Consider the following 22,101-nt stretch of genomic DNA (forward strand, 5'->3'; position numbering starts at 1 on the left):
ATAATTCTTTGAGCTGGCGGGTGGTGGGGTGGGGGTGGGTGAGGTGGGGTGGGGGCTGTCTTGTGTGCTGAGAATGTTTAGTGGCCTCCCCGTCCCCTATCCACTAGACGCCATTAGTACCCTATCCCAGGCTGTGACAATAACAAAATGTCTTTAGACATGTAGTAGTTGAGAACCACTGGCATAGGTAAACTCAAGAGTGAGAAAAGACACTCAGTCACAGGCAACACCAACCTTGGCTGAGGATACAAGTGAAAAACGACGGAGGATGAGAATGTTCAGGTTCCTGGGATTCCCAGCAAAGGAGTTAAACACAGGCTTAACTGTTTAGTGCTGGAATTCTTCAACAGCTACTGAGCATTAGCACAGAGCAGAAACTCTATCCCACCAGCCACTGCTGTCAAATTCCTATGAATGTTGAGTGGTGGTTACTAAGAGACAGAGCACTTCATCTGAATAGAATATGTCAGGTTGGGATCTTTTTAAAATAAATCAGTGAGCCACGATAGATTTCTTTCCACCTGTTACACTGACTTTTTCTCCCTAATACAATTATAACTCCATAAAAACACGAAGTATAAGTGCAAATTTGTTCAAAAATTAGGGGAAATCTGATCAGATTTCCTTCATGGCCTTCCAGTAATTTTTCATGTTAAGTTTGCAACAGAGAAAGAGCCCTTACGTTGTAGCCTTGAAAATAATAATAGTAATACATTGAAAAATAAAGCCCAGCTCATCTATTGAATGGAATCAGGATTTGTCCATATACGTAGAATAGTGTTTGGCAACACTTTTTTTCTCTGTCATTTTTTAAGAAGAAAAAAAAAATAGGCCAGGCACGGTGGCTCATGCCTGTAATCCCAGAATTTTAGGAAGCCGAGGTGGGCAGATCATTTGAGGGTGGGAGTTCAAGACCATCCTGGCCAACATGGTGAAACCCCATCTCTATAAAAATACAAAAATTAGCTGGGCATGGTGGTGCACACCTGTAATCCCAGCTACTTGAGAGGCCGAGGCAGGAGAATCGCTTGAACCGGGAGGCAAAGGTTGCAGTGAGCCAAGATCATGCAACCACACTCCAGCCTGGGCAGCAGAGCAAGACCTTGCCTCAAAAACAAACAAACAAACAAATAAATAAAACACCAATGCCTCACTCTGGCAGATGCTGCTGAGATGAACAGGGATAGATGAAATATATCCCAGCCCTGCAGTTTCAGGAGAGAGCACCCCTTTGCCTGGTACCAGCAGAGAGACTTGGCTGGCAGTGTGTTGGTTCTCCTGCACCTGTTTGGATAAACCTAAGAGAGAGTCCTCTGGAAGCACAGTGATGGCGCTATCCAGCTATGGGGAGAAACATCCTTGAGATCCTGCTGTACAACATAAAAGAGGGGGTGAAGATGGAAGGGGATCAGACTGAAAATCGTGACTGAAAAACAACCACACACGTTGCCTTTAATTTCCGGGTGCTCCTCCACTGAATTTTGATCTAGACCCACAATTAATGCTGCCAGTAATTCATCAAAAAAAAATTAATCATGATGTTATAGTCACTGACAAATCCTCAGATATCTTCTGCTGGATCAGCTCTGGATGATAACTCGGCGCCATTAACTTTGTGTTTTCTTCAAGTACAGTATTAGAAAGTGTGTTCTTTTGTGCATACATAAAATGTTTAGAAAATTTCCCAGCCCCCTTTTTTTTCTTTATTCTCAAACCAATGATCTATAAAGGGTGTATGGAAATCTTTACCTCTTTTTTGAAAGTGGTTAATTTCTTTCTCCAATGTGACCTTTGCAACCTGAAAGAGTCATTTCTCCAGAACATAATTTACAAAGTCTGCTAACAAAACCTATATTGACAATTAAAATTTGCCTCTCTCCTCTTCAACTTTCCAAGCAATTGTCTACGTATTTTTCTCTCTGTACCACCTTTAGTGGCTATTCCACTTTAGACAAACTCTGCCAGGTACGGTTGGTGGCAGGGGTGCCTGGGTCCTCTGAAGCTGAAAGCAGATCAGCAGCAGCCTGGCTGTCGGCGGAGTTGCCAGTGAAAAGCAACCAGAAGACCTGCTGATGGACCCATCATCAGGCTCCACCACCAAAAAACACAAGAAACCTCTTACCTAAAACATAACCAACAGCAAAACAGAACTTATGAAAAGAAGTCTCTAAAATTTCACAGGGGGAAAAACAAAGAGATTTTTTAAAAAGCCTTATTGATATACTAGGAAATAACTTGCCAGTAGCCTCATGGTTTCTGACTTGTAAAAATCTCAGAATTGGAGATTCAATAACATCATTTGTTTTTATGGGAGACTGTATTGGAATAAGAGATTACTGGAAAACTTTGCATCCAGAAATCTTTTTTTTTTTTTTTTTTTTTTTTTTGAGACGGAGTCTCACTCTGTTGCCAGGCTAGAGTGCAATGGTGTGATCTTGGCTCACTGCAACCTCTGGCTCCTGAGTTCAAGCGATTCTCCTGCCTCAGCCTCCTGAGTGGCTGGGATTAGAGGCCAGTGTCAGCACACCTGGCTAATTTTTGTATTTTTAGTAGAGACAGGGTTTCACCACATTGGCTAGGCGGGTCTCGAACTCTTGACCGCATGATCCGCCCGCCTTGGCCTCCCAAAGTGCTGGGATTACAGGCGTGAGCCACTGAGCCCAACCGCCAAAATTATTTTTATAAGACTTTACAGCACTTATATCTCTTCAGGAGTTCTAAAAATTAAGATGAATTTCCCACAATACTCTCCTATTAATCACTCACAAAAGAGAAAGACAGAAAAACCCATTAAAAAGGATGTGCATTTGATCCAGTAAAATGTTTTAAAAACCATAATACAGGCAACCCTTGTTAATACATTTCCCCCCATTCCTAAGTTGAACTCAGGGGAAAGTTCAAGATTTTTATGTCCTGTGTGTAAAAATAAATTTTTTTTCTAATGACCAAATGTAAATTCCACTGTAGGATATGCAGGAAAACAGAAGTGCACAAAAAAGAAAATTAAAACAACCAGTCGTCCCAGCACTCAAAGATGACCACTTTTAATGTATTAGCATATTTCCCTCATTCTCAGTCTATCCTATGTGCCTCTTTTACACAAATAGTATGTTTTTTAATGTGCTTTTTTTTAAATTAAAAAATACATTCTAAATATTTTTTCATGCTCTTAAATATTCTTTTTCCAACAATTCTCAAAATTTTTGGTCTCAAAACCACTTTATATTCTTTAAAATTATTGAAGACCTCAAAAAGCTTTTGTGGGTTATATTTATCAATACTTATGGTATTAGCAATTAAAACAGGAATTTAAAATTTTTTATTAAGTCATCTAAAAATTATAATAATATTTATAATATAATAACCTACAACATGTCAACATCAATAACATATTTTGTAAAAAGTTATTTTCCAAAACACACAAACAAAAACATTTAGTGAGAAGAATGTCATTAATTTATATTTTTGCAAGTCTTTTTAATGGTTGGCTTAGTAGAAGACGGCTGAATTCTCATACCTACTTCTGCATTCAAAATGTGAATATGTTCTGCTAGTAAGAATACATAAAGAAAATCTAGCCTCACAGACAGAAGTAGTTGGAAAAAGGAGGAGTAATTTTCAGATAATTGTATACATTTTCTAATTTTTTGAGACAGAGTCTCACTCTGTCACCCAGGCTGGAGTGCAGTGGTGTGATCTTGGCTCACCGCCACCTCCGCCTCCCAGGTTCAAGTGTCAGCCTCCCAAGTAGCTGGGATTACAGGTGCGTGCCACCATGTCTGGCTAATTTTTTGTTGTTGCTGCATTTTTGTAGAGATGGGGTTTCACCATGTTGACCAGGCTGGTCTCAAACTCCTGACCTCAAGAAATCAGCCTGCCTCGGCCTCCCAAAGGGCTGGGGTTACAGGCGTGAACCACTATACCAAGCCAATATTTTCTTTATACCACACCAAAACTTAAAAAGTAGTTTTTTTTAAAGATTAGTTGTAGTGTGGAATCTGAAAAAATAAAATCAATGAGCTTTTCATCCTCTACACAGTCATGAGAGAATGAAAGTGGAAAATGCAAATAACGTCTTAGAACTATTATAAAATTAGCTTTGATCTTGTGGATGCCCTGAAAGGAAACCACACTTTGACAACTGCAGTTCCACAACTTCCACTTGAATGGTTAGCATAGCATTGCATCATGTAACACTTTCTTTACCCAGTACCCCATTGTTGAATGTTTAGATTGTTTCCAAGTTTTTTCTGTAATAAAAATGCTCTGACAAACATCCTTACAGATACATCTTTCAGCACATTTGTTTTCTTAGAATAATAAGGCAGGAAGTAGAATTTGAGACTCAGAAGCAAAATAACTTTTTCAGGCTTTTTATACATATTGCCAATTTTCCCTCCAGAAAGGTTGGTTAATTTGCATTCCTATCAGTAGTGTGTACAAGGGCCACACCTACCTATACTCTTATCAACACTAGGTACCATGTGAGCCCTGTCTTGATACCTGTTTGTAGAAAACCAAAGTGTCACTGAGCCAGCTCTTATCTGACTTTCTTATATGAAATACAATACTTGAGATTTACTGGAATTCGGTAGAATACTTCTCCGGTAACTCTACCAGATTTTTAAAAAGTAATTAAATCAAATCAAAAAAATGTCTTGAGACAAGGTCTTGCTCTGTCACCCAGGCTGGAGTACAGTGGCATGACCTCAGCTCACTGCAACCTCTGTCTCCTGGGTTCAAGTGATTCTTGTGCCTCAGCCTCCTGAGTAATTGGGATTACAGGTGTGAGCCACCACACCTGGCTAACTTTTTTCTATTTTTAGTAGAGATAGGTTTTCACCATGTTGGCCAGGCTAATGTTGAACTTTTGGCCTCAAGTAATCTGCCCGCCTCAGCCCCCTGAAGTGCTGGGATTACAGGTGTGAGCCACCACACCCAGCTCCATTTTCTTTCATGTTACTTTCTATTATTATAATTAGCATTTGCCACATGTCTTCTATTTAACAATAAGTTTCTTGAGACAGAAACAATGTGTCATTATCTTAATATATGCCACAGTGCCAAGCCCGTAGGATAGAAACATCAAGGTGTAATGGTAGAAATAGCATTTTTGACCTCAGAGCAGCCTAGGTTTAAATCCTGACTTCATTACTTACTAGCTATGTGCTATGGTCTGAATGTGTCACAAAATTCATATGTTGAAACATAATCATTAATGTGATAGTATTAATAGCTGGGGTCATTAGGAGATTATTAAGTCATGAGGATGGAGCCCTCACAGATGGGACTGGCAATCTTATGAAAGAGGTTGAAGGAAGCACCCTAGGGCCCTTTGCCCTTCCACTGTGTGGAGTCAGCAAGGATGCTCAAGTCCTCACCAGACACTGAATCTGCAGTGCCTTGATCTTGGACTTCCCAGCTTCCAGAACTCTGAGAAATAACGTTCTGTTATTTCTAAATTACTCCGTCTTAGGTATTTTGTTATAGCAGTACAAACAGACTAAGGCACTGTGTGAGCTTGGGCAAATTACTTCCCCTTCCTTTCCTGGGCTTAAAGGTCATCATCAGTTAAACAGGGTGACTAATATCTACTTTATAAGGTAGTTATGTTGAAATGATACCTAAAACATCTCGTATAATACTTGGCAAATGAAAATATTTTTCTTCTCTTCCTTTCCTTTTCAGTGTTGAATTAACCTTGTGAAGTCCAAACTTTGAAGATACATTAACTCACTTCAATTTATTAACAAGCCTATAATTAAGGCAAAAGGTACCTCTTTAATAATTATTACTTCCAGAAAGTGTAACTAAGCAAAATTAATGTGTTTTCTAATTATTCTTCCCTGTATCATTCATTATTCATTAAATTCATTAATTCATCATCATTTATTATTCATTCACTTAGTAAACATCTCTGAGTGTGTATTATGTGTTCCAAAGGCAAGCTACATACAGTCCCTAAACAAATAGAAATGTAAAATGAAATCCTTTCTAGTGCCAGAGCCATTCATAAAGATATGGTGAGTGGGCCATTCCGGTTGTATGTCTCAGTGGCTACAGGTGCATCGTTCCTGGCCCTATTCTGTTCAAAGCTAACAATTCTTGCAGTGGGGCTTTAACACTCGTCACGTAGGACCCTGAAATGTATTCATATACTAACAAGAAAGCTTTAACATTTTCTGACAAGCCACACCATGAAAATTAGAGTAAAGACACCGGTGAGGATAGGTACAGTCCACACTGGAGTTCATGCCTAGTTTTGATTTAAAATTAAAACAAAGCAAAAAAACAAAGAAGAGTTATTCATGCATACAGGAGTACACTTCAACTAAGGGTGCAGGGTAAGGAGTGCCGGCTGAGGAACAGCATTGCTAGAGATGGCAACATGAACCTAGGAAATGACTCATGTCAGGGTACTGGTAGATTATGGGGAAGAGAGGGAAGAGGAAACTGACATTCGTCCATGTCCCACTCTGTGCCAGGAACATATGATGTCCTAGTGCATTCCCACTCTCATTTCCCCACATCTACCTGTGAAGCAGGTAGTAGTACCTACTTCTTTTGGAGTGTGAAGCTCAAAGAGGTCAAGTGGCTATCAATAGTGTATTCCAGAGAGCTGCTAGTGTTCAGTTCTCCAAGAGAACTCCAGGAGAGATTGAAAGAAAGTCCTAGACTCTGATTCGTGAAGTCAAACTGAGATTGATCAAGATCTTTTCTCTACCAGCTCCTGGATGGTATATGTTTAAGTTGGTGTTAGGTCACCGTAAACCTTTCTTCAAGCCTGTAACTCTGTTCAGTCAAGTTTAAAATATTTTCAGTGGGGAGATGTGTTGGCAGGAAATAAAAGTTCTTTCAAATCTGAATCAAGTTTTTAAAAATTTTCTGCAGGCATGTTGCGGTGATTAAGAACTAATGGTAGCTTTGGGTTTCAGTGTTGGGATTATTGATGTTCAAAACGTTTCTGATTGTAATATATATTATATATATAATATATTATATTAATTATTAATAATATATATATAATATAAAATATATAATATATATTTTATATATATATAACATTTCTGGACATGTAGGGCATAACTCCAGTTTTGGGGTTCTTTGGCTAGCTCTCAGTTATGCCACATGCATTGCCAAGGCCTGCAGGAGAAATTTTTTAAAGCTGTTAGAAATGTTAAGAAGGGCTTAAGGCCCTTGTGCTGGTAAGGAACAAACTATTTTAGGCTCGCTTAAATAGAGGGGCTTTATTAGAAAGAAATAGAGATTTCTCATGGAATCCAGGGGCCAGAGCTATACCCAGGCCTCCCAGCGAAGGGGAAATAAGAAAACCATCAGGAGTCAAGGGAGCTCCTCTGTCTCTGATGTGTCAGTTTGGTTCTGGTCTCTCCTCTCTCCCCCTACCCACCCCCAACATGGCTCTGGTCTCTCCTTCTCTCTGCAAGTATTCTCTCTCTCTCTGTCTCTCTCTCTGTGTCTCTCTCTCCCACCCCAACATGGCTATCCCCAAATGGCACCCTCAGCAACAGAAAATTATTTCCCAAAGAGATTAAGAGATAAACCAAGAACAAAGGCAGGGACTCCTGGGTTTCAGAAAAGGTATTTTATTGCTTTTCCCTCTTCTAACCTCTATATCCAAAAGAACGAAAACGAAGGGGCAGAAAAACTTCTGCTTGTTGGCATGACTTGCTTTGATGAAGGATGGAGCCTCTCCTGGGTGACAGGACCAGTTCAAATGGCTTTCAGACCCTTGAACATAGGTCTGAATTCTGGTTGCTCTACTTTGGGTGAACTGTTTAAGGTTTACCCTTAAAACAGTTTTTAAGGTTTTAGAAGCACACTTGTGATACAGCATTCAGACCCACAGTGGGAGTTGCACCCTTTCCCTATGGATTGTCATCTCCCCACCCTTCCATACTCTGGGATTCCTGCCTTGACAGATAGTTTTTATTTACCATTAAATAGCTTTTATTTTTCCCTTGGACACCATCTTAGATACCAAATTATGCTCAGCAATTTTAGCTAATATTCTTTACCACACCTTTGACAGTTTGGATAGTTTCACAGATGTACATTTAGAATTTTTTTTTTTTTTTTTAAACACGGTCTCACTTTGCTGCCTAGGCTGAAGTGGAGTGGCACAATCACGGCTCACTTCAGCCTTGACCTCTGGGCTCAAGCGATCCTCCCACCTCAGCCTCCCAAGTAGCTGGGACTACAGGCATGCACCACCATGCCTGGCTAATTTTTAAATTTTTTGTAGAGATAGGGTCTCCCTATGTTGACAAGGCTGGCCTCAAACTCCTGGGCTCAATCCATCCTTTGCCTCAGCCTTCCACTGTTGGGATAACAGACATGCTCCACCATTCCCAGCCCTGGAATATTTTTTGACTGATAGAAAAATTAATAATTTTCAAACTTAAAAACTAACACTCTATCATTATAGAAAAGATCAAAATAAAGTTGAGTAGATCTCCAAAAAGTTGAGAAACATCCTCCAAACCTCTTTTGTAAAGCTATCTCTGCCTCCAACTTACCAGAGAAGGAAATCTGGCACGACTGGAGTCTCATCTCTCCCACATATACTCTGTCGTAGCCCACTTGTGAGATGGTGACAATTCTCCAAAGGAGGATTACCCTAAGCATACAGACCAAAAGGCTTTAGAAGGAATTAGCTTCCTGATAATAGCAAACAGATAGTGATAGGATTTCAATGGAGTTTTGAAATCCCAAAGCAAAAATAACAAGGTGTGTAAGACAGGTCATATTGAGGCCAGAGTGAAAGACTTCTTTGTTCTTATTGTAAAAAGGAATGTTCATGCTGGAATAAATAGTGAATAGTCAGATTCAGCTGATATTTAATGGGAGAAAATTTCAACCTCATATAGTTTTATCTGTTCACTGATCTATTTTGTATTTTCATTTAAATTTCCTTGCGAAATATTAACTAATTTATTCTATTGTTTAAACAAAGTGTTGAATATCCATAGCAAGAGCAAAATATCCCATATCCTGTGTTAAATGATCTGAGGGTCAGGTAACAAAATCTAAAGAAAAGCCTAACCCAGGACCCCTTGCTGATTCAGCAGACATCTGACATCCAAAAAGACACTTGAGCAAATGATCTCTCTCCCCACTTGGTGAATTCCCCACCCTGGGGGGCCTGGGGAGACAGAGCTGACAGCACTAGATACTCGCCTAATGATGACCTTCACATCCGTTTTTAGACTGACTTGAGAGCTACTGAGGAAAAGAAACAGATGTGGAGCTCCTTGTTCTCTCTGGCACTAGCAGGAGTCCCAGTTGCTGCAATATGGAACTGCTGGTGTGGGTGTGGCAACAGCACAAATTGTGACATCTAGTGCCCCAGCTAGGGCAACAGTTTGCTCACCAGACAATTTTTTAAAACTGCTTTATTGTGGTATAATTCACCCTTTTAAAGTGTGCCATTCAATGGCTTTTAGTGTATTTATAGAGTTGTGTTACCATCATCACAATTTTAGAACATTTTCATCAGCCCAAAAAGATATCCCACACCCCTAAAGCATCACCCCTAATCCTTTCCACATCTCCCTTCCAGCTCTAGCAACCACAAATCTACTTTGGATCTCTAAAGATTTGCTTATTCTGGACATTTCATATAAATGAAACCATACAATATGTGTTCCTTTGTGTCTGACTTATTTTACTGAGCATAAAGTTTTCAAGGTCCATTCATGTTATAGTTTGAATCTTCATTCCTTTTAATGGCCAAATAATATTCCATTGTATAAATATACACTTTTTTTGAGACAGGGTCTTGCTCTGCTCTCCAGGCTAGAGTGCAGTGGCAGATCTTAGCTTGCTGTAGCTTCACACTGGGCATAAGCAATCTTCCCACCTCAGCCTCCAGAATAGCTAGAACTATACCATGCTTAGCTAATTTTTAAATTTTTTGTAGAAACAGGGTCTCACGATGTTGCTCAGGGTGGTCTTTCTTGAACTTCTGGCCTCAAACGATCCTTCTGCCTTGGCCTCCCAAAGTATTGGTTGGTATTATAGGTGTGAGCCACTGCACTCAGCCCACATTTTCTCTATCTCTTCATTAGTTAATGGACATTTGGGCTGTTTCCATTTATTGGCTATTATGAATAATGCTGCTATGAATATTAATGTAAGAGTTTTATGTGGACAAATGTGTTCACTTCTCTTGAGTACACACCTAGGAGAGGAATTGCTGAGTCATATGGTACCTCTATGTTTAACTGTTTGAGAAACTGCCAGACTGTTTTCTAAAGTGGTTGTACCATCTTACATTCCTACCAGTGTTATATGAGGATTCTGATACTTCCACATCCTCTCCCAACACGTGTTATTATCTGTCTTTGCCATCTTAAAAAGTGTGAAGTGCTATCTTATTGTGGTTTTGCGTGTGAGAGAGATTTTAATTAATTTTATTGAGATGTAATGGCTGTACCTATTTTCTGAGTACATGTGACTATTTGAGACATTTATATAATCAAATCAGGGTAATTAGGGTATCTATCACCTTAAACATTTATCTAAGAAACATTTGCTTTATTTTCTTCTAGATATTGAAATGTACAGTCAATTAATGTTAACTACAATCACCCTACTGATCTATCAAACACCAGGTATTATTTCTTCTAAGTGTATGTTTGTTTATTTGTTTGAGACAAGAGTTGCTCTGGAGTGCAGTGGTGCAATTCAGACTCACTGCAACCTACGCCTGCTGTGTTCAAGTGACTCTCTTGTCTCAGCCTCCTGAGTAGCTGGGACTACAGGCATATACTACCACACGTGGCTGTTTTTGTTTGTTTGTTTGTTTTGTATTTTTAGTACAGATGGGTTTCACTATGTTCACCATGTTGGTCTTGAACTCCTGGCCTCAAGTGATCCGCTCGCCTCAGCCTCCCCAAATGCTGGAATAACAAGTGTGAGCCATCACGCCCAGCCCTAAGTGTATATTTGTACCTATTAATCAATCTCTCTTCATCCCTCCCTCCCTGCTACCCTTCCTGGCCTGTAGTAGCCACCAATCTACTCTCTATCTTCATGAGAGCTACTTCTTTAGCTCTCAAGGAGTGAGAAAATATCATATTTGTCTATCTGTGCTTGGCTTAATTCACTTAACATAATAATCTCCAGTTCCATCCATATCACTGCAAACGATGGAATTTCATTGTTTTTTAATAACCAAATAATATTCCATTGGTCTATATACCTCATTTTCCTCATCCACTCATCCTTTAATAGACACTAGGTTTTGCTGTAGTTTTAACTGGCATTTATCTGATGGATAATGATGTTGACCATCTTTTCATGTGCTCACTAGACATCTGTATATTTTCTTTAGAGAACTTCTATTCAGATCCTTTGCCTATTTTTAAATTGGGTTGTCTTTTTAAAATTGAGTTGAAATAATTCATCAGACTAGTTTTGAGCCATGATTTGAGGGTCTGTTCCTGACTATTTAATGACTAGTTCTCCACCCTTCCCATGATTTAGGAGCTATCAAGCAATTTTCTGCTTAAATTGATCACAGTTTCCTTCTATTGCAAATCAAAACCCTAACTGATGAAGATTCTGGAATCCAAAGCAGCACCCCTCACCTAGAGAAAATAACTTACATAAGACTTTCCTAGCAAACTGAAACCTGTTCAGTGGCAGTGTTTTCACTAAAGCCTGGATGTCTGAATTCATGATTCTAAAGCGTTGAACTATGCAAACTCAGTCAAAGGAAACTTAGGAGATTGACAAGTGAAAACTGTAGCAGGTTGAGCAGCAAGTATGAACTGGAACAGAAACAGAAAGAAAATCTATGAATGGATGCCGTTTCTTGCCATTTTTCTCTAAGATAAAGTAGACCACTGATTCCAGTCAGTTAGTCAGATAATAAGGTCTGATCTTCGGACGCCAGCATTCTTCTCTCGAGCTTGGCTCTCTAGCCACAAAGGCTGTGTTACCCTGCATCTCCCTGCCCACCTAGGCTGCTGTCCAGGGACTCCACTAGAATTTTCTTCCAAGGAGTCAAGTATGTAAGTGCAGTAGGGGTCCTAACTCTATCATATGCTTCAACTCCACATTTGGTTTTCAGGCAGTCTTAGTTTACACGTCAACCTGGTTAAATCTGTCCATGCTCCTTTTCCCCTTCTATATCGGATTCTCTGAGAAGTCAGGGAAATAAGAATGTTACCCTCTCCTTCAGTTATCAGTGACTGAGGCTGAGAGTTTGCAGCCAGTTTTCTGCCGTTTCCTGAGTGATAGCCTCAGTTCACTCCTGTGAGCAGCATAGACTGAGGCACCACAGTCGCACCCAGCCTGCTCTGGGTGCCCTCTCTCTCCTCTTCTAGGCGCCCACTTCCCACTTTCCACTTTCTAGTGTCCTCTTCTCCCAGGAGAGTAACCTAGATCCTGTATTTGAAAGGATCTATTAAAAAAATGAATTCAATCTAAAGCAGGTGCTGATAGGTTTAAACTATTAAGCCTCTCAAAGGTATCTGCATTTCTATTAGTTATTAATCTCTCCCTATGGACTTGTATTTTGCCAGATTCAGTAACCACTGCTCAGTTCTCATTCTCCATGCCTTTACTATCCTGACACGGGAATAACAAAGAACAAGGTGATTTGTTAGGAGGTGGTGATACGAATGGTGTTCATCAGGCAGAAGGGGCTGAGATCCGCGGGATCAAATGTTATGGTGAAACCCAACCATTTATTCATTCAACATCCATTTCCTTTTTCTTTCTTTTTTTGTTTTTGTTGTTGTTATTTGAGACAGTCTTGCTCTCTCGCCCAGGCTGAAGTGCAGTGGCGCCATCTCAGCTCACTGCAACCTCTTCCTCCCGGGTTCAAGTGACTCTCCTGTCCCAGCCTCCCGAAAAGCTAGGATTACAGGTGCGCGCCACTACACCCAGCTAATTTTTGTATTTTAATAGACATGGGGTTTCACTGTATTCCCCAGGCTGGTCTCAAACTTCTGATTTCAAGTGATCTACCCACCTCAGCCTCTCAAAGTGCTGGGATTACAGGCTTGAGCCACCACGTCCGGCCACAACAACCATTTCTTAGGCACCTACAGTGTAGCAGGCACTGTGTTCTAGCTGTTGGCAATGTAACAGAGAAGCAAGGCCCCTTCCCTCATGGAGCTTACACTCTAGTGCTGGCAATAACGAATACAATTTCAGATAATGATAGGTGCTCTGAAGAGCAATGTGAAATAATGAATAATGTGACCGTGAAAGACACGAAGGGAGTGAACTAAGCCCCTGAGGCAGGGCATTTGAGGAAAGCCTCTTTGAAAAAGTGACATTTACATCAAAACCTGAATGGTGGACTTAAAGACACATTCCAGAAAGAGCAGACAGCAAGAGCAAAGACCCGGATGCAGGAACAGGCTTTTAGCCTGCTGGCTGGGGTACAGTGAAAATGACACAGTGGCATGAGATGAGCTGAGAGAGGTAGGCGGGACCAGGTCAGGGAGAAAGTTTGAAAGCTGTGGTAAAGACACAGAGAGGTGAAGTATCCTGCCCCACATCACACAGCTAGTAAGTGGCACAGCCAGGATGATCATCTTGGCCTTCTCAATTCTATCAGGTGTTTGTTTCTGTTTTCATTTTTTTAATGCAATGTAACCTGATTTATGCCCAAAATGGTGATGGATGACTAGGGGATTTATTGAAGTCCTCCTTGGGGCTCCCAAAATTCTAAGAAGAGCCGAAGTCAGTTTTCTCAATCTCTTCTCATGCCCTCTTGGGGGAAAAAAAATAGAAAAACTTCAAAGTTTGGGACCCCAAAACTAATGTAAACTGTCTTTTAAACAGAGGATCTGAATTTTATACATATTATGGTAAATAACTATTGCAGGTTTGTTACATGATCCCATACAGCATATAAGGAAGTTATTCTGGCGTTACTGCCTTTGGCCTTATGAGAATGCAATCACATTGGACTGCCTAATGTCTATTTTTAAACATAAGATCTACTCTCCTTATTACACATGAGGAAACTTAATATTGCTAAGGTGTCGTCAAGATTAGCTACTATGCGGATTTTCTGGGTCTTTGATGCTTCTGCCTTTAAAAAAGTTTGAAGTAAATTGAAATGATTATTAGCAGATTGTACTCAAATATAAAAGAAATAAATTGGCTAATAAAAACAGGTGTGTATAATCTTGAGGCGAGCACTGAACTGAATATGGTTCCAGCACAAGTCCTGACAGTAGCCTGGGGTTAGAATCCTAGCTCTGATACTTACCAGCTGTCGGAAATTAGGCAAATTACTCAATATTGCTAAAATTGCTAATATTGAGTAATTTACCTAATTATCTCTTCCATAAAATGGGAATGAAAACAATGCCCCATATCAAAGAGCTATTGTAAAAATAACTCAAAATAATAAGTGATAGTGCTTGGAAGAGATTAGATGTTCCTTGACCAAGTGATGGTTTCCCTCCTATCTATGCCTCTGTTCACTCACCAGAAGCATGAGGGTAAGGGAGATGACATGTGAAGTCTCTTCTAGGATAAGAGTCATCGGCAGCCAGGCTGTCTTGCCAGACTCTCATTACAGGACAGTGAAACCTTTTGCCATAGATGGAGAAGGACTAACAAGAGGGACCTACACACTGACCGAAAACTCCCAAGGGAATGAGCAAGGAGGCTTCAGAGACTGGGACTTGAGGGTCCTAGCAGGCCCCTACATACGCTCCCTAGGACCAATTCATCTTACCAATGAATAGAATTTAACTAATTACTTATGAGATTATTTATTTAATACCTGCCCTTCCCAAAGGCTAAACTTTGAGGATTAATAACTTTACTGTTTTGTATACTCCATGTTTATATCGCCCGGTACACAGTAGGCCCACAATAAATACCTTTTGAATGAATAAGCCTCTTTTCTTACAGTAAATACACTTCTTTAAATGGAAGGAATTAATTTTATTTATAAATCAACAATTTAAGTGCCCTAGTGAAATCAGCCATTAAGAGGAAATTTGTACTGAATGTAAATTTCTTTTAAAAAATTTTAAAATCAAAACTGTATATATTTATGGTATACAACAGTGAATGGAAACTCCCATTTAGCAAGTGAACTTTTCTTAAAAGGAGGCATACTTAAATGAAGAAAAGACATGAACAGCTCTCTGAGAGGGCTCTGACGCATTTAGTTTGGTGGACTGAACAGTAATATCAATTAATCTTCCCACATATCTCGGACTTCATCAGATTAAGATGAAGAATTCTGGAACTGAACCCATTTTGGTCGCCTTAAAAGAAAAATTTTCTCTGAGCAAAAAGCAAAGCCTCTTCTTATTTTTCCATCTATGATCTGGCTGAAGGATCAGACTAGGGGTGGCATTCTAACAAGTCACAGAGGGGGCACTGATGACTGCAGACATCTTAATTGAACAACCCTTCTGTACTTATCACTGTTCCCTCCAAGCTGCTGTCTTTCCAGAGTCACTGGGCATTGTCAACCCCTGGTAAATGAACTGTCAACAACCAACAAAAACCTTACCTGATCTAACAAGTTCAATATCCCAACTCAACTTGCTTCCTGAAGATGTCTGGATGACTTGCCCTTTACTCGCTCACTCATTTATTCATTCATTTATTCACACCATTCACTTATCCAATCAACAAATATTCTCAACCCTAAAAAATCCTGAGATGCTTCTGGATAATAAAAAGAAAGTTTAGACAGAGCAGCAATTAGCAGCACAAGAGCTGGAACCAGGAACTAAAGGGATATCCAACCATATATTGTGCCTGGAACATCTTTCTGCCCAACTGCCATGGCACTCTGCAGAAATCTTTCTAACTCTCATTTTAGGAAGACTGTCTTTGGATATTCCTCTGTTAACATCCTTAGTATAGTGCTTATAATATTAGGTTGAAACTAGCTGCTTCCACTCACCAGACTGAGCTCCTTGAGTGAAACAACTGCATCATCCAATCCTCTTTATGTCCCTGGTATCCAGCACAGGGCCTGGCATACAGGACTTATTACCAAGGCAGCAGCTCTCCAGATTCCAATGAAGCTAACAGATTTCCAGGTATTATCAGGCCTGCATTGTCCAGTACGATAGCCACTAGCCACATGTGGCTATGAAGCACTGGAAATGTGGTTAGGTAGGACGAATTGAGACGCGCTACAAGTATTAAAAAAACATCAAATTTCAGACTTAGTACAAAATAATGTAAGACATCTCTAATAAGTTTTACATGGATTCTTTGGATATTGGGTTATATAATTACTAAAATTAATGTCACTTGTTTCGTTCTACTTCTTAAAATGTGGCTATTAGAAAACTTTAAATTAAGGATGTGGCTCACCTTATATTTCTATAGGATAATGCTGGACTAAATCAAAAATTACTTTCATGTACAAACCACAACCGGCCTCTTGTACTTGATTCTCTAAGTCATGCTGGTAGGAAGGGGAATTTGGCTTAATGACTAAACAAAATTAGGCTTTCATTAAGCCTGTTTTCAGAATATCCAGAAAATATAAAACTTTTTTTTTTGTAAAATTTTTTCAGTATGTTCTATGCTTTTTAGTAAGTTTGCTTTTTTAAAGAAAAAATAATAATAATTCCAACTCTTGCTGAGTTTGACTCTTGGTTGATTAAAAGTCTTACCAAGGACATATAATATCCATGCAGCCAACACTTAAATAGCTCTTCAGTTTCTGGCTACACATGACTCTGTTATCTTCTCTCCTCCCTCAGCCTCTGGCATCCTGAGCAGTCACCCCTCCCATTCTGAGCTCTTTCCACTGACCTCAGAAGGCTGGCTCAAATAACACGCTTGTCAAAACACCTAGGTAAGCACATCTACGGGAGACACCATATAAATAGATATATGGAAACAGAGTGCTCTGTACTGATAACAAAAACCACTTACAAATTCCCTGCACCTTCCAAAAGGTTTATTTCCTACAAGGACTAGTTAAATGTGAATGCCACTAATAATTTTTAATTCTGTCAGCTTAGACAGATCTGTTTTATATAAGCACTGGCAAAGCTGCAACTGAAGGTGATTTTTAAGTTTGGGGTACGGCTGTGGCAAAAATTCTCTGTGCTTAAATAGAGAAAATAAAATGGATCAACAAAAAATGACCCAAAATAAAAATGCTGAAAAGTTTCTAAGTGATCTGTGGAAAAGGCTGGAAGAATTGGCTTTCACTGGTCTACAGTCAGAAAAATACAAAAATAACAGTTCTATCTACTTCTGCCTCCTCACCATACAGGAAACCATGAGTTTAAAACAATTAGCATAGTGTTTGGCACAATGTAAGTGTTCAATAAATATTAGTCAAATGAAAATACAAATGTATAAGTGCTTATTATTTAAAGGAATATTGCAATCACGGTGCTTTCCTTGTTTTTTTGTTTGTTTTATCCTGACTGGTGTAGTAGACAGCACATAGCTTCCAATTTTACTCAAAATAAAATTCAAAGTCCTTACTATGATGGACTACAAAGCCCTACGTGATCTGCAACCCAGCTCTCTCTTAAACTCGACTCTAACCACTCACCCCCTTACTCACTCTGTTCCAGCACCCTGACCTCCTTATGCTCCTCAAATAAGACACATATTCCTGCCTCAGTGCCCTTGCACCTGCTCACCCCTTTGCCTAGAAACTCCTTCCTTCAGTGTCTGCTCAAATATTAACTCATCAGAGAGGCTTTCTTTACCACTCCATCCAAAACAGCATACCCATTTGTCCTGTTGTATTTGTCATCACAATTTATTAGCACTTGACATACTATATGTTTTATTTATTTGCCTCTCCAAACTGGGGTGAGTTTTAGCAGGGCAGAGACCTTGTTCATTGCCTGGCACATTGTAGGAGTTCAATAAATATCTGCCAAATGAACAAATTAATGAACTTTAAATTGCAGTCCAGACAGCTGGGGTCTACTCCTAATTCTATTATAAAAAATTCTGTGGCTGACCGGGCTTGGTGGCTCACATCTTTGGGAGACTCTCAGCACTTTGGGAGGCTGAGGCCGGTGGATTGTTTGGGCCAAGGAGTTCAAGACCAGACTGGGCAACATGGCAAAACCCTGTCACTTATAGAAATATAAAAAACTAGCCAGGCATGGTGATGCACACCGGTAGTCCCTCTACTCAGTAGGCTGAGGTGGAAGGATCACCTGAGCCTGGTTAGTCAAGGCTACAGTGAGCCATGATCACGCAACTGCACTCCAGCCTGGGCAACAAGAGTGAGACCCTGGCTCAAAAAAAAAAAAAAAAAATTGTGACTTTGAACAAACATCTCCTGACACTCAGTTTCTGAATCTAAAATCAGATCAATTTTACAGATACTTCTAAAGCCTCTGCTAGCTCTAAAATCCTGTGGATTTTAGAATCTGCCTTTCACAAAAGTTCTTCTGTAAAGTTTTAGCAACATAAAATCTTTTTTGATGTCCACAAACTACAAGCACTGAGAGGCACCTTATTATGATTCAAAACACTGCTCCAATGATGAAGCCTTCTCCAACCCTTCCAGGGAGTATGGATCCAAAGACTTTGAGGTGCTTCATACAGACCTTTTCTTCCTTAAATTTCTTCTAACAACTAACGACATAATTAGGTTTTTCTGTTTCTCCAACTAGAATGTGAAAATAATGGATTCTTATTTTTGTATCATCAGCACTTTGCTTTGCCTATGGCAAATATTAATAGTAGGCACTCTGTGAATGTTTAGTGAATGAATGAATACAGGTAAGTCAAAGTGAAATAAGATCATTATTTATACTGAAAGCTGAGACCATCTCTCCCTTCATGGATGAATGGTGGGCAGACGGTAGAGGTTTCCTGCTAATAATGATTCATCTGATGGAATAAAAGAAACTAAAACTTAATGGGAAACTACTAAGAACCAAGCACTCCTCCACACATTCACATAATTTATGCAATCCTTATGACAACCTTATGAATTAGGAATTTTTATTATTTTACAGATGAGAAAATTGGGCTCAAAGAGGACAGAATCTGCCCATGATGGAACAACTAATAGGATTCACAGTCAGGCCTCTTGATGTCACATGTCACATTCATATCACTGGATGATATATCAGAAGGGCAATTTTCTGATCCAATATACATGTTGGTATATGTAAATGATGAGCTTTCCTGCACTACAAAAGCATTTTATAATTAGAGGGAATTTTTCCAAAATTCAGAAAGGTAACTGTAGATAATTATGTACATTATACCTGAAAGGGTAAAGCTTACAGATCATTTTGTGCCTTTTGAATTCTTAAAAATAAAGGTTTGTAAACCAAAAATAAAATTCTAAGCCCCTTGACCATCTGAATGGACCCCTCTGCTCAGCAAGGGCATTCCAAAGCTAACCTGAAAAACTCACTCAGGCCATGATGGTGGGATGGGGAGATGGACCGTGCCTCATTACACCCCCGCTCCCTTTTGGAATTACTGATAGAACAACTCTTTAAGTCTAATAAGAAACATTTACAGTCTATTCTCTCACAAGCTGGCTACCTGCAGGCTTCATCTGCATGACAAAACTTTGGTCTTAACATCCCCTTATCATAACCCAAACATTCCTTTCCACTGATTCCAGGTCTTTAGAGAATAACTTAACTCTTTCAGCCAACTGACTATCAGAAAAAAAATTATATCTACCTATAACCTAAAAGCTCCCACTGCCTTCCAGTTTTCCCCTTTCTGGACCAAACCAATATATATCTTACACGTATCTGATTGATGCCTCATGTCTCCCTAAAATGTGTAAAATTAAGCTATACCCAACCACCCATGTTCTCAGGATCTCCTGAGGGCTGTGTCACAGGCCATTGGTCCCTCATATTTGGCTTGGAATAAATCTCTCCAAATACTTTAGAGTTTGACTCTTTGTCAACATTTTTCCTAAATCCAGAAGTTTTGCTGACTTCTTGTTACCCTTGTCATCCAATGAATAATAAAAAAGTGGATGCTTTTTCCAGGCCTCCCTTACCCACTACCCTATTCCCTCACGTTTCCCTCCACTCTATTTATTCTGACCTCTTTCCCTGGTGTCCACCTTACTGTCTGTAGTCAGAGCAGCCTGAAGTTTACTGCAGACAAATCACATCCTTTTCTGAAGGTCTTGACCTTTGTCAAATGGCCATGCAACCCCAAAGTGGTGAATTGTCAGCTGCTCACATTTTAGTGTAAATGAGTTTTCAGATTCTATTCGTAGTAAATTGTAATTGGGCAAGGATAGGAGGAAACCAGACAACAGTAAGGTAAAGGTTATAAAAGCTGGGGTGGACAGACTTCCCCTTCTCAACTGCCAAGGGATCACAGGTCCCCTACTTCCTGATCTACTTCCTACAGAGGCCTTCTCCTCTGCTCTTCCCGTTTGCAGCTCCTGCCCACCTCTTCAAGGCAGCTCCAGTGCAACACTCCCCCTTCTGCCCTTGCACAGTACCCATAGTCCTCCCTTCTATCTCTATATAGTCTCACCCTCGCCATGTTAGGAAAACTTCCCCATGTAGGGGAAGAAGTTAGGGAAACTAACTTTTTCCACAAAGTCCTTGAGGGCAGGGGCTGTACCTGCTTCCCACTTGGTAGCTGCTTGGTAAACGTGGCTTACACTCAGGACTTTTTATCTGACTGACCATCCATCCTCCTCAATGCCACTCTATAGCTAGTTCTTCAACATCGGCGCTGCCGGCTTTGATTAGGTTAGCTGGTCGTTCTGAGGTGGTACACACCCATCTGCCACCTTCAAGGCCTCTACTGTTACCAACAGATTGAGGAGACATCACTGATTGACACACAGTCAGGAAAAGAACCAAAAACCCATACTCAAGGAGAACAAGTGAAAGGAGAAACAAATCCAAATAGAGATTAGGTGATTTCTATTATTCTCATTTTAGGACTTTCTTAAGAAAGGGACAGAGGGTGGGAGATCGAGGGGTGGGAGGAGCATTTTTTTATATAGTATTACTTCACCGCATTTACATTCACTGAAACACTGATATTTGGGACCAGGAAAAAAGCAGCAGGACTTGAGGAAGAGGGGTTGAAGCTCATTCTTTTATGGGCCAAAGAATTTATGGGCCTTATTTATCAAAATAAGGTCCCCTTATTGCAGCCTAGCCCAGAGGGGGCCCCAGAGACCGCCATTCATTGGAAGGTACCCAGCGGCCTTCGCTTGCACCCCGCCCCCTTCTCCTCTAGAGCTAGCTTTCACGATGGTTCCTGTGCCTTGGGCCAGATGTACGCGTTCCAGCACATTTCTGCAGTTAGGCAGGACCCTAAGTAAATCCTCAGGAATAAACAAGGGCAGCGAGTCACAAGGAGCTGGGGGCGGGGGTAATGAACTCTGCTGCAGGCGGGCCTGTCACTCCAGCTGACAGCAAGCACCTTCACCTTCAAGTTGTTTTAAACGGCAGTGCACCCAGACAGAAAGTGCCTAGCTCGAGGGAAACGGACCCCAGAGCTTAAAAACTTAAAGCAAAAAGGCAAGGGCGCGGCTAGCTGCCCTGCAGGCCCTGGGCCGAGGAGGGAGGCTCGCGCTACCTGGCGTCCGGCTCCTCCTCCGACTCCGCCGCGGTCTCGTCCTCCTCGCCCTCCGTCCCCTCCTCGGTCTCCAGCTCCCGGGTGGCCTCCTCGTCCCCGTCGGAGCCGAGGAAGCTCTCGCCAGTGTGGTTGCTCTCGCTGCTCGCCATCGCCTCTCCCGGGCCGGAGCCGGGGCCGCCCGCGCCGCGCCTGGTGTTCTCCCTCCGACTGCTCTGGCCCCTGCCCTCCCCAGCCCTGCCCTTGCGGGGGCGGCTCGGGTTCCCGGCGCCGGGGGCGGGCAAGCCCCGCGACTTTAAATAGAAGGCGTCAAAGTTTCGCCACCGAGCTCTCGGGGCCCGGGCTCAGCTTCTCTTCGCCGAGCCCTCCCCCGCCCCAGTTTCGCCAGATCCCTGGCGGGCCTTTTGGACAACTGGAGATCAGTTTTAAGGGGCGCGCGCTCCGGCTGCACCAGGGGGTTCAAAGGAGAAAAGGCATCCTAGCCCCTCTCTGTTTCCTCCAGAGTGAGTCTTTTCGGTTTTGAGTTGAGCTACTTTTTGGACCCTTTATCCCGAACAA

General features: G+C 40.9%; 1 protein-coding gene across 3 annotated transcripts in view; it reads right to left on the bottom strand.

Annotated features, from left to right (window-relative positions):
• Positions 1-21,808, bottom strand: part of CMYA5 (cardiomyopathy associated 5) — a 100,218-nt gene extending 78,410 nt beyond the window's left edge. Inside the window, exon 1 of one of the 3 annotated variants that reach the window (XR_004268806.1) lies at positions 21,547-21,807. Coding sequence is in view for 2 of the 3 variants with exons in the window: in XM_032277316.1 (XP_032133207.1) it covers positions 21,547-21,695 (149 nt within the window). In the remaining variant the exon portion in view is untranslated. Of the gene's footprint in view, positions 1-21,546 lie in introns of all 3 variants that reach the window. The other 2 variants (XM_032277316.1, XM_032277319.1) reach the window with 2 other exon arrangements.
• Between the last annotated feature and the right edge of the window lie 293 nt (positions 21,809-22,101).

Source organism: Sapajus apella, unplaced genomic scaffold (assembly GCF_009761245.1).
Source record: "Sapajus apella isolate SASKATOON/1434 unplaced genomic scaffold, GSC_monkey_1.0 scaffold1, whole genome shotgun sequence".
Taxonomy (NCBI): domain Eukaryota; kingdom Metazoa; phylum Chordata; class Mammalia; order Primates; family Cebidae; genus Sapajus; species Sapajus apella.